Raw genomic sequence first — 13,750 nt, forward strand, 5'->3', positions numbered from 1 at the left:
TTACTTCTCATTATCTGTATTAGTTCCCCTAATTTGGGAGGGAGGAGCAATGGGAACAAACAATTAAGAGCTGGCTTTTGTAAATAATGGCATTTTCATATTAACAAATTATATCGCCATGTAAAGAACAAGAGAAAAGCATTATCTAAGTTATGTAAAAACACAAGACAAAGTAGAACATTTCAAAGCAAATATTGATATTCAGAATTTCAGGAGCTTGCCATCTTCAAAGTGCGAAACAAGTACTTTAGAAAAACTTAGGAGGCCTGTTTTACACAAGTTCCTGCAGACTTCAAACAACAAGCTCACAGGATGGGCATTAACAGAATACAGTCCCATTCCTGCATCAGACCTGGGAAAAAGCAGGCTTTACTATTCTCTCATCTTATTTTATAGAGAAGAAACAAAAGCAGTGAGTGGTTGAATGACCTACACTGGGTCTGAGAAGTCAGTAGCATAAAACCCAGAGGCTCCTGTTTGGCTATCTGGCCATATTGTTCCTCAAAGTATGCACATGTGGTGCTATACAAAATCTTTTTTTTTTTTAAAAAAAACCAATGCAGCATCAGACGGACTCTTAACTTGCACAGCTTGGTCTTTGGGATCAGTGGTTACCAGTCCCTACATTAATCATATCCCTTGGCCACTGTGTACAGTAAGAAGGCATAGTAATTTAATGTCCATTTGATAGCTAGGATTTGCTGCAGATAAGAACTGGTTAGAAAAATATTCCTTATGCTCCTGTTAATGGTTAATTCCAGGTGTACCTAAGGAAGTCTTCATTGCATCCTAGATAATATGGATTTTTCGGTGGTTTACTTTGGTTGCTTGTTAGGAATTTCTTTTCATCCTGACTAGATACCCCACCCCAATCTTGACTTGCCCTGAGATTCACATGCTGGGCTACACACTGGGTCAAACAGAGAGCTCTGGGCACTTACTCCTAATAATACAAGTGTCCCAGGAATGCACTGTGCTTTCATTAGTATAGTATCTCTACTATATACACTGCCCTAAAAGAGGCCAAGAATCACAAAAAGAGTTAAGTTGTTTGTTTTAAATGAAGGTGGGAGAGACTTCCTTAGACATTTCTGAATGTAGCTGATAGTATCAGAAGAAATTTCCAGTGGCAGTCTATATTTTCACAGTATTTAAAAAAAAAAAATCCACAGTGTAAGCTCTTTCCTGTCATGTCAATCTGATTTGTTTGTTCCTAACAGCTAGTCCGTAATTACAGCATGTAAAACATAATTCATCAAAACTAAGACAAAGAAAAGTAAAAATAAGATTGCCTCTCAACTATGATTAAAAGCCCAAATGAAGTTAAAAAATAAAAATCCAAACTCTCCAGCTGGCATCCCTAATGGAACACAGCTCAGGTAAAACTCTCTAAAGCAAAAATTCTGAAAGTTTGGGGTTTTGAGATGAGGGGGAGTTAGAGAAGAATTTTTAAAAAACTGCACTGAACATTGTGTGTGCTGTCTGAAGAAAAAAGGGCCACATTTTAAGCCTGATTCTAATTCAGCACCCCCAATCTTTGCTAGCTGGTAGGGTAGTTTCTGTTGCATCTATACCACTGACAAACTGGAAGGTTTCTATATTTTGGGGGTATACCCCGCTGCTGGAAATTATGTGCTCATGAAGTAAGGGCACTTCCAAAGAGTGAGAGTCATGATCAGCCAAGGCATCAGTGGTCCCTCCCCCATCCCCGGTGGATGGATGCCCAGATGATATCCCTGCCTTTCCATGTGGATGCCTTCCAATTGCTGACTCTATGGAGTCAATTTCACAGCACCACAAATGGCTTTCACTGTGTCAAAACTCATTTGTTTTTAAGTGTATTTGTGGGAAGAGGATACAAGCTTTGTGTTAATTTGTGATCTTGAAACTGTCTAGCCTTGTCGTTAAAAAACAAATAACATGAAAACAAATGCAACAACCCTTTTTTACCTTTAGTGACCATGGAGAAGTTTTACACATTCATAGAATATATTTTACTTGGTAGGTAGGGTTGGTTTTTATGCTTTTCAAGAGGGAAAGATTTTCTGAAATTAACGATGAGGGTCGAATTGTCTTCTTCCTCTGCTTTGGTTTTTGGACGATTTTCTTTAAATGATAGCATCATGTTCATCACTGTAACAACATAAAATATTGAAAATTTCATATTGAAATATGAAAATTATACAGAAATAGTGAACAAAATCAAACAAGTTCATGTACAAAAAATTAAACAGGCCATGGCACTTTCAATTCAATTAACTTTTAGTATTTGTGATTCTCAATCTTAAAAACTCTAATATTTTCTGCTTTAAGAATTAGAAAATTGTGCATATTTATAATTCTGATAAATTATAAATAGCATATAGAAACATGGGTCTATATGAATATAAACTATTTGGTTACATTTAATACTCTGTTTTGTAGTGGTACTAAGAATACCCAACTATTCACATGCATCTGGAAAGTTGCCATGCAGAATAGTTTTTAAGTCCTAGATTCATTTCTATTGCTCTGCTTCATTTTTTTTTTTTTAATAGAAAGGTATCCTTGAATATAAGAAACAGGCAGCTAAAAATGTTAGTCAGAATTTTCATATTTTAGATTTAATTCAAGGAATTGGGTCTATAGTCTTTCTTGGATGCCTCCTCATGAAGGTAAATGTGGTTCTAAGTTCTTAGAGATTACAATAGTTCTAACCCTATCAACTTAGAAGGGCTCCACGTACTTAGCTCTGGTGCCAGACTTTATGTAACCCAAAGACCACCTTACTAAGTTTAGAGAGATTTATCATTGTGCAGATACCATATGATTTTACTTTTGTTGAGAAAAACTCATGAGAAAAGTCTACACTAGCATAGATGGGAAGAAATCTCCACTGTTGTAAGGAGTACCTATATGGATGAAATTGTCCATGCTTCAATATAACTCCAAAATTTTAAAAACCTCTAATTCTAACTTGGTAGTACCCTGGGAGGTTGGTGCTATCACTGTCCCCACTTTACAGATAAGAAAACTGAAGCAAGCAGAAGTTAAGTGAATTGCCAAGGTTTATAATAAGTGTTTTGAGGCCAGATCTTCTGATTCTAAGCCCAGATTGATTTTACAGTTAGAATTTAGTAGAATAAAATTCCTTTTTTCTTTATGGATTTTATTTCACTAAATATTGACTATGAAAATCAAGCTTCCTTTACAGAACAAGGGGTGTCAGCAGAGATTCATTGCTGTGAGGGCTATCAAGGACCTCATGGCAATTCATAAGCAGGTAGGCAATCAAGACAGTTGTGAAGAAAGACCACTTCTTTAAAAGTTAAAATTTTATATATTCCACTGAAAATGGTTTCAAGAAGAAAAGCAGAGTTGGGACTAAATTACTACACCAGTTACTTTACAAATTTTATCTTACAAAAATGAGTGGCATTTAAATAAGACAAATATAATCAAGTCATGGCTTTTAGGTTTGTGGGTGAGATTTGAGAAGGAGGCCACAAAAATTCTGGGCATATTTTTAAAATATTCAATATTCAAAAGTATTTTTGGGTGGATTGGGTTTGGGTTACAGCAAACATTTTCTTGAATCTGAATTGGGCAAGCAAACACACACCCATGCATTTGTCTAAATCTGCACTTATTTGATGAAGTAAAAGCTACAAATATATATATCATGTAAAATAATAAAATAAACAAATATAACCTATATTTGACATTTTTATCAAATTAAGTACAAATTTGGATAAATGCAGTGATATAGCATATATTACATATATATAAATAATTAAGTATCTGTATATATACCATGTGATAATACATCAGAAAGTCCTTAGCCTTAGTGTTGTGGACTTGCTATTCTGGGAAAGCTTATGGACTTGCTTTTAGAATGTTTTTAAATGTATAAAATAAAATAGGACTACAATAAAACACAAAATTATACAGAAATAGTTAAAAATCTTTTTTTTTTAAAAAACAAGTTCATGGACCTTAGGTTATGAACCTCTCCTGCTACAGAAAATTAAAGAACATGCCATGGCACTTCCAATTCAATTAACTTTTGGAATATTTGTGATTCTTAATATTAAGAACTCTAGTGTTTCTATTTAAGAATTAGAAAATTACACACATTTATTATTCTGATAAATTATAAATGGCATACAGAAACGTGTCTATATGTATATAAACTATTTGGTAACATTTAGCATTTTAAAATTTAGTTTGTATTTTTTGATAATTGAAAGCATAAGACTATAAATCCTTTAACACAAATACATTTACGGAAGTAGAATATTGATGTAAAAATTTAGAGATTTTAATGTGTGATTACTGACCAAAAGACAATGAATGTTCAAACAGGAAAGAACAGATAATTGATTAAACTTATATTTACAATTTATGCCTAAGTGTAAACATGTTTTATGTTATTTATTTAAAGAATAAATATTATTCTTGTTCAAACTGAAATCAATCTGAACTTGAAAACGGGTATGAAGTTAGGTAACCTTGGGTAATAACAGGAGAGGTTGACATTTATTTAGTGCTTTAAAGCATATGCAAGACACTCTAAATACTTAATGTCATATTAGTTTCATGGGAATTTCATGAGGAAAGTACAGGGTATCCCAAAGGTTAGAACAAACTGAAGCTTTAATTAAAACAAGGTGGATTCCCATTGGTCTCTTCTTCTACCTTTGGCTGAAGAAGGAAAAGCAAAGGGGACACTTTGCAAAACCTTTGATAGCATTAAATTGTCTTGATTTGTCTGCTTGGTTTAAAGAGTCAATTTGTATATAATGCTGTAGGTGAAGTTCTGATTGGGTGAGAGAGCACTAGACTGGTCTATATAACCAAAGATCATGGATTCTATGAACTTTTCAGTTTCTTAAACAAAATTGGCATGCATATTAAGAAATAACACATTCTTTTAAGATGGATGGTAAATTGAGAGCTTCAAGAATGATGGGCTTAAACCGACAATGAATAGAGAAGCAGTTTCTTATGGTGATGGCTTGGCAGTATGTGTGGTACATAGTAGGGGCTTAATAAACGATTAGTGACCAACTGATGTTTCCGAATGATTCAAAGATGTCAAAATCTGATGACCCAAGTTGTGAATTACTTTAAGCACACAGATTTTCCCATCTCATGTGCTTCTCTGACAGGTTCCTATGCAAGTACACCCACTCTTCAACCCAAACACTGAATATATTGGTAAAAGAATGATCCAAATTTAGATATGTATACTGCAATGTAAAAAAATTATTATTAAAGCACTGACTTTAACATTAGTACTTATATGTTATTATTTATATCTTGCCTTTAAGGAAAGATATTATAATTTAGAAACTAATTACATATTTAAAATTATGATGTTTCATATCTAAAAGTGCCATTATTGTAAATGATTGCGTGTGTAACTATCATATACAGTGTAGATGAGTTATCTGGTGTACAAATGGCTGTGTTGACAAAGAATTCATTGTATGGGGGCTCAAGAGTTAAATTACTGAGTAAAGAGAGTATGTCTTCCTTCAACAGGTTTATCCATAGGTCCTTGAAAGAGTGTTTGTAACTATGTGGTATTTGGCCCATTGCTGAGAACTCAGAATTGTTAATGTAAGGGCAGGCTGGAATGACTGAGCCAACTTAAGAGTGGTGTATCAACATATTCTGTGAGAAGGATCACATGTTTATACTGAAAGACATTAGTGACAGACTTTTTCACGCATATATCACTTCCTATATTATGACCCCTGTTAAATTGGGGGACCCAATTAAATTAAATTAACAAATTAAATTGGAAGTATTGTCTATACCTCTGCTGGGGTGACTCTACCACCTTTGGAATATATACAGACATAATTTTGCTCATGGTTTTTCTTCTATTTTGTACCATTATTAGACAGACTTCAGCCTTTAGCCTTAAAATAGAAGTTTAAAAAAAGACAGGAAAAGATACAATGTCCTAATATGTTCAGACTTACATGGTTCTGTATCGAATGCCTCTTGAATAATACGTTTTGCATCCAATGTAGAGGATAGATAAAACTCCTAGAGTTAATACGATGCCACCAACAAAGCTGCCAATGTCAAATTTTGATCCTTTACTTATTTGGGCATTGATGTTGGCTGTGGCTAAAACAAAATGCGGAAAAAATGAGGTTTAGCATTTGGTTTTTAAATAGCACATTAGCCAAAAATCCTTCTGAATCTTAGTGCAAGAAAATCTGGTACCATGGTATTGGGATAATATGGGTGACAGAAGTGCTTCCTCGCTCTTGTGGCTCACAATGATTGTCTATCTCTTGTCCTATTCTTGTTTCTTTTACCTTTATCTATATATACCCTTCACTTAACTGAAATCTCTAAGAACTCTAATTTTAAGCAGACCTTCAGAAAAAGTGCTATTTCATTTCAGGTGCTAATAATCTTGTATCTTGGGGTCATTCTTGAAAGTCTCATATTCTACTAAGAATTAGAAGGCAGGTGATTTGATTTTCTATTTAATAATTTATATGTACTCAACAATAATAATAACAGCTAACATTTACATAATGCTTATTATATGCCAGGTACTGTTCTTAAGTGCTTTACAGTTATTGTTTTATTTGATCCTCACAAGAACCCTGGGAATTAAGTACTATTATTATCCCCATTTTAAAGATGAAGAACCAGAGGAACAAAAGTTAAGTCATTTGTCTCGGATTATATAGCTATTATGGGTACCAATCTGGATCTGAATTTAAGTTTTCTTGGCTCAAGGCCAGGAGCTCTGTCCACTCTGCCACCCAGCTGCCTCAAAAATACATCTACTTACTTCTCCACTGATGAGCTTAAGACTAAATATATTTCAATTGCTCTAAGCAGAAAAGTAATCATTTTAAGAATCAGAACAAACTAAGCATCTCAGGATTTGGAGCTGGATAAACCTTCGTGAATCAGTGCACAGAAGCGTCACACGCAAGGAACTACTATAGAGTACAGTCTGAATCAGATTAAAATGTAATTAAGAAATATTTAACAAAATACAAAAATAAAAATATTGTTAATGCTAATCTGTGGTTTGTCTCAGGGAGCTTTCCATAAGATTTAGTAGTCCCGGTTTCATTTTGAATTTGACATCCCTGCTCTAGTCCAAGCCCTTCATTTTACAAAGGAGGAAAAAGAGGCTTATGAGGGATTCAGTGAAAAAGTCATTTGAGTAGTGAACAGCAGTCAGAGTTTGAACTCACATCCCATGACTCTAAATCCAAAATTCTTTCCATTACACAGCAGCATCTGATGCTTACTGAATATGGACCTCTAAATTCTATTGATTTTCATTAAAATGGGGTTTTTTTTGTGTGTAAAATTTGGAAACTTTATCCTAAATTTGCTATTTGATAGCAACTGTGACATCAGAGTTAAGTGAATTTCATAACATGCTTTAAAGTTTGTAAAGTTGCTTTAAAAAACAAAAACAAAAAAGATCCAACTTCATGAGGGAGATTGTATTTGTGCACGCCTTATCATCCACCACTTTCCTTATATAGATGAGGAAGGAGAAGCTCATCAAGGTGATATTTTTCTATAAACAATGTATTCATTAAGATTCATAGCATAAATGAGAATATCACAGATTCCAGGCTGGTGGGGTCCTGGGACTATCAAATCCAAACTCTTCATCTTAAAAATGAAGAAATTTCAAGACCCAAGAGATGTCTGTAGTATAGAGTCACTCATATAGCTAGTAAGTAGGAAAGTCAAGATTTGGACCCAGGTATTCTAGGCTTCAAGTCAAAAACAGCTTCCATTATTCCACACAACCTCAAATAAGAGCAGGAATTTAGGGCACCTTAAGAATGTCTGGTATAAAGTTCCAATGATCTTATGATAAATAGTCCACAGAGAAGACTGTGGGAACTGAGTATGAACCACAACATAGTATTTTTGTTTGCATTTTGTTTTCTTTCTCATTTTTTCCCTTTTTGATCTAATATTTCTTGTGTAGCACAATAATTGTGGAAATATGTATAGAAGAATTGCACATGTTTAACATAATATTTTATATTACTTGCATTTAAGGAAGAGGGTGGGGGGAAAGGAGGGAAAAGATTTGAAACAAAATTATGCAAGATTGAATGCTGAAAATTATCTATGCAGAAGGATAAAAATAAAAAGCCTTAATAAAAAAAAAAAAAAAGAATGTCTGGCATACATGATTCTGATGCAGAAGCAAACTAAAATGAAGCAATTGCTTAAGGTTAGGATTTGATTTTTGTTCTTTTTTTTTTTTTTCTGATAGTTTTCCCTAGCTTGTCCATAGTGCTGTGGATAAAAGTACCAGGCCTTTAACACTTGCTAGTTGGCCAGTTACCTATTTTAACCTTGTTTGCCTCAGTTATCTCATCTGCAAAATGAGCTGGAGGGGTGAAAAAAAAAGGCAGACTACTCCAGCATTTTTGCTGAGAAAATCTCTAATGAGAGACCCTACCAGCCTGGAATCTGCGATATTCTCATTTATGCTGTGAATCTTATTGAATAAACTGTTTATGGAAAAACGTCACTTAATGAGCTTCTCCTTCCTCATCTATATAAAGAAAGTGGTGGATGATAAGGCGTGCACAAATACAAACTCCCTCATGAAGACCCATCAAGAGTCAGAAATGACTGAAAATGGCAAAAAACAAAAATCTTGCCCAAGATGGGATGTGTCGCAGCCACTCAGGACTCGAAACTTCCCTGTTTTACCTCACTGTGTTTTTCCAATCTGGAGCTTCCATTTCCCCTCAGAGAGCTTTGAGCCCTGTTGCAATTCTGAACCCATGAGTTCAACTGACCTAGCAGCCTCAGCCTCCCCGGCCCGTGCCCTTCTGTCCTGGGCAGGCCAGACTGTGAGGTCCTACCTGTGGTCAGTGCAGCAGTGGTTGTCACTGTACTGTTGCTGGTGGTAGAAGCTGACGACTTTGAGGCACTGTGGGCTGTTGTGGTCTGAGGTGCGCTCCTTGTTGTTGTCGAAGGTATTGCGGTGCTGTTCGTCACAGGGGTGGACGACCTGGTTGTTACCTGAGGGGCTTCAGTCGTTTTGTTGGCAGGGGCTAACGTCTTGGCAGGTGGCGGCACAGTCACAGGTTTGAAGGTAGAAGAGGTCAGGTTTAGCTGCCCCATCGTGTCATTGGCAGTATTTCCATTTTCAGTCTGGTTGGTGCCTTTCATTAATAGGAAACAAAAAAAAGTTATTAAAAAGGAGTTAGGAAAACGAGTGCTCATTTCATTTGAAAATTCCATCATTTTCCTACTAGATGAGAGTTATAATTCGCATAATTGAGAAAGGGGCATTCAATAAAATGAAATACACCTGTCTATAAAATCAGAAAGCTGAGGGTCTAGTCCTGGCTCCTAACTTTGGATCACTCACAACTTCTCTAAACCTTACTCTTCTCATTCTCAGCTATACAATGTTAATATTTGTACCATATAGCTCTCAGAAGTATGAAGACGAGAACATGCATCATAAAAGCACTTTTGGAAATAAGCAACATATATCTTATTATCATTATTATTCACCATTTACTGAAACTAAGTTTAAGAGAGAATAAGCAAAGTGAAGCAGATTCATATCTCTAAAGAGAAAGCTAGGCTTGAGTTCAAATCCAGCCTCAGATGCTTACTAATTGTATAACCCAGGGCAAGTCATTTAACCCTGTTTCATCATCTGTAAAATGGGGAGAATGATAGCCCCTACCTCCCAGGGTTGTTTTGAGGATTAAATGAAATACTAATGAGATAACAAAATGCTTAATGCAGGGCCTACCACATAGTAAATGCTATATGATGTTACCTATTCTTATTGACTATGGAATACTTATCAAAGTGCATCAGCAAAGGAGGTACTAAAGGCTTTACTTCCAGTTACAGTTAGTATGTGGCTTTTCATCTTAAAAAATAAATAAATAAAAGAGGTTAATCCTGCCCTATACTTAAAATGAAGAGCAAATTGTCCATAAAAGAAATGGCGTTTAATTTAATGTGCAAGCTTTTTGTCGTTGTTTTTCCTTATATGTGCAAATGCCCATTCTATTTCTTTGTTAAGTTCAGGATAAAAACAAAAATTAATTTTAAAAAGTTATGTGCACTTGTAAGACCCAGAATTAGGAAGATCTGAGTTAAAATCCAGCCTCAAGATACTTACTAGCTGTTGTCCTAGGAAATCAACTTGTCTGGCTCAGTTTTCACAACTATAAAATGAAGATAATCAGAGCATCTACCTCCCAGGGTTGTTGATACAATCAAAGTATTTGTAAAGTGCTTAACTGGATAAATTGTTTGTTTTGTTCTTCCTTCCACTGTCTTCCTTTACTCTTGTCTTACACAGGAAGCAGTAAAACTGCCAAGACAACCTTTCTACAATCCTATGATCCCATTCCTTCTGAGATTTTTTCAGCAAATTGCCCCTTCTATCATCTACCCTCTACTCTCCCACTAATCTTCAATCTCTCCCTGAACACTAACTGTTTCCTTGTTGACTACAAACAAGTCTATGTCTTCCCCATCCTCATAAAAGCTTCACTTGATCCGTTTATCCCTAAAAGTTATCATCCTAGATATCTTCTATCTAGATATCTACCCTAAAGGGGTAAACTCCTTGGGATAATCAATGCTTCCACTTTCTCAACTCTGTGTGTCTGGCTCCCATCCCCTTTATTCAAATGAAACTATTCTCTCCAATGGCCTTTGATGGTCAAATTGATCTTTATCCTTCTTGACATCTCTGCAAGATTTGACATTTTAAGTAATCTTCTCCTTAATAGTCTCTTCTTTCCAGGTTTCTACACAGAGTTCTTATTTTCCTTCTACCTATGTGACCACTTCTCAGTCTACTTTTTTAGATTCTCGTCCAGGCCATTTGTGCTGTCCCCTTAGGCTCCACTCTAGACCCTTTTCTATTCTTCTTTTTACTATTTCATTTAGTGATTTCATCAATCCCTATGGATCCAACTAACACCTCTATGCTGATGATTTTCATTTTTATTTGTACAATCCTAAATTTTGTACTGATTCTGAAATATTTTATAGTATCTAAACTTATTTTAAATAGGACTTATCTTTCTATCTCTTGCTAAGTTTTTTTTTGGTAACCTCTAAAAATGCTGATTATTTATGTAGGTTTATTTTATGTCCTGCAACTTTGCTAAAGGTGTTTTTAAGTAGTTTTTAAGTAGTTTTAGTAGTTTTAGTAGTTTTTAAGTTGATTCTCTAAGTATACACATTATACCATCTGCAAAAGTCATAGTTTTATTTCCTCATTACCTACTCTAATTCCTTCAATTTCTTTTTCTTCTTTTATTGCTAAAGCTAATATATCTAGTATGATACTGAGTAACAGTGGGAACAATGAGTAACCTTGTTTTATCCTTGATGTTATTGGAAATGCTTCTAGCTTTTCCCTATTACATATAATGCTTGCTGATGGTTTTAGATAGATGCTACTTATTTTAAGGACAACTCCATTTATACTTAGGCTCTCTGGCGTTTTTTTAAACTAGGAATGGGTGTTGTATTTTGTCCAATGCCTTTTCTGTATCTATTAAGATAATCATGTGATTTCTGTTAGTTTGGTTATTAATGTGGTCACTTATGTTGATAGTTTTCCTGATACTGAAACAGCCCTGCATTCCTGTTATAAATCCCACTTGGTAAGCTGATGATAAATTACTGTAATCTCTTTGCTAATATTTTATTTAAGCTTTTCACATTAATATTCATTAGGGGAATTGTTCTATAATTTTCTTTCAGTCTTTCCTGGTTTAAGTATCAGCATCATATCTGTGTCATAAAATGAATTTGATAGGATTCCTTCCCCTGTTTTTCTAGATAGTTTATATAGTATTGGAATTAATTATTCTTTAAATATTTGTAAATCCATCTGGCCTTGGAGTTTTTTCTTGGGGAGTTCATTAATGGTTTGTTCAGTTTCCTTTTCTAAAATGGAACTATGTGAATAATTTATTTCCTCATCTGTTAATCTGGGCAAACTATATTTTTGAATATATATTCATCCATTTCACTTAGATTATCAGACTTATGGGCTTACAGTTGGGCAAAATAGTTCCTAATTATTGTTTAATTTCATCTTCATTGGTGTTAAGTTCACTTGTTTCCTTTTTTTAACCAAATTAACCAAAGTTTTATCTATTTTTAAAAAAATAAAACCAACTCTTATTTTTGTTTACTAGTAGTTCAATAGTTTCCTTACTTTCAATTTTATTAATCTCTCCTTCAATTTTCAGAATTTCTAATTTGGTATTTAATTGGAGCTTTTTAAGTTACATCCCCAGCTCACTGATTTTCTTTTTCTTTATTTTATTAATCAACATGTCCAAAACTGAACTCATTATCTTTCCCCTGGTTAAACCCTCCCCCTTTCCTAACTTCTTTATTACTGTTCAGGGCACCATTATCCTTGATTACTCATTCTCTTTCACCCTGCTCCTTCCAATAATTTGCTATTCTATTTGCTAATCATTTCCGGTCTATTCTATCTTTACACTATCAAACTACATGGCCCCTTCTCTTCTTTGAGACTGCTACCATTCTAGGCCAGGCCCTCATCAATTCAAACCTGAACTATTGAAACAGCTTTCTGGTTGGTCTCTTTGTCTGAAGTCTCCTTCCAGGCCATCCTCTGCTTAGCTGCCAAATTAATATTCTTAAGGCACAAATCTAAACATGTTAACCTTCATCCCCAATACTCCAATGAATTTCAATGGCTGCCTCTTGCCTCCAGATTAAATATAAAATCATTGGTTTGGCTTTTAAAGCCTGTCATAACAACTATAATTTCCTCTTACCTTTACATGCTTACAACTTTACCCTCCTCTTCTATGACCTAGTGATTCTGGCCTTGTTGCTGTTTCTTGCACAAGACAATCTATATCCTGTTATTCATTTTCATTGGCTTTCCCCCATGTCTGGAATGTCCTTCCTCCTCATCTCTACCATCTGGCTTCCTTTAAGTCAAAGATAAAATCCCACTTTTTTTTTTTCCTTTTTTTTAATTGAAATTTTTTATTTTCAAAACATATGCAAGGACAATTTTTTCAACATTGATCCTTGAAAAACATTGTGTTCCAATCCCCCTCCTCCCCCTTTTCACCTAGATGGCATGGAATTCAACATATGTTTTAGCATATAACATATAACATGGTAAAAATGTTAAATCCAAAATAGACATACATATTTATATAATTATCTTGCTGCACAAGAAAAATCAGATCCAAAAAAAAGGAGAAAGAAAATAAAATTCAAGCAAACCACAACCAGAAAGAGTGAGAATGTTATGTTGTGATCCATCCTCAGTTCTCCCAGTTCTCTCTCTGGGTGCAGATAGCTCTCTTCATCACAAGATCATTGGAACTGGTCCAAATCATCTTATTATTGAAAAGAGCCACACCCATCAGAATTGATCATTGTATAATCTTGCTATTGCTGTGTATAATGTTCTCCTGATTCTTCTCACTTCAGTTAGCATCAGTTCATGTAAGTTTCTCCAGGCCTCTCTAAAATCATCCTGCTGATCAATTTTTATAGAACAATAATCCATAACATTCACATACTATAATTTATTGAGCCATTCTCCAACTGATGGGCATCCTCTCAGTTTCCAGTTTCTTGCCACTACAAAAACATTTTTGCACATGTGGGTCCCTTTCCCTCCTTTAAGACCTCTTTGGGATATAAACCCAATACACATTGCTGGATCAAAGGGTATGCACAGTTTGAT

General features: G+C 34.7%; 1 protein-coding gene across 1 annotated transcript in view; it reads right to left on the reverse strand.

The window, feature by feature from the left end:
- Nucleotides 1-534: 534 nt before the first annotated feature.
- The window catches only part of TMEM123 (transmembrane protein 123), a 70,743-nt gene continuing 57,527 nt past the window's right edge, over nt 535-13,750 (reverse strand). The window contains exons 3-5 of the mRNA XM_031961396.1: nt 8,874-9,176; nt 5,973-6,123; nt 535-2,133 (exon numbers count right to left, since the gene is read on the reverse strand). Coding sequence (XP_031817256.1) covers nt 2,109-2,133; nt 5,973-6,123; nt 8,874-9,176 — 479 coding nt within the window. The 3' untranslated portion in view covers nt 535-2,108. The remainder of the gene's footprint in view (nt 2,134-5,972; nt 6,124-8,873; nt 9,177-13,750) is intronic.

The sequence above is a fragment of the Sarcophilus harrisii genome, chromosome 3, assembly GCF_902635505.1.
Source record: "Sarcophilus harrisii chromosome 3, mSarHar1.11, whole genome shotgun sequence".
NCBI lineage: Eukaryota > Metazoa > Chordata > Mammalia > Dasyuromorphia > Dasyuridae > Sarcophilus > Sarcophilus harrisii.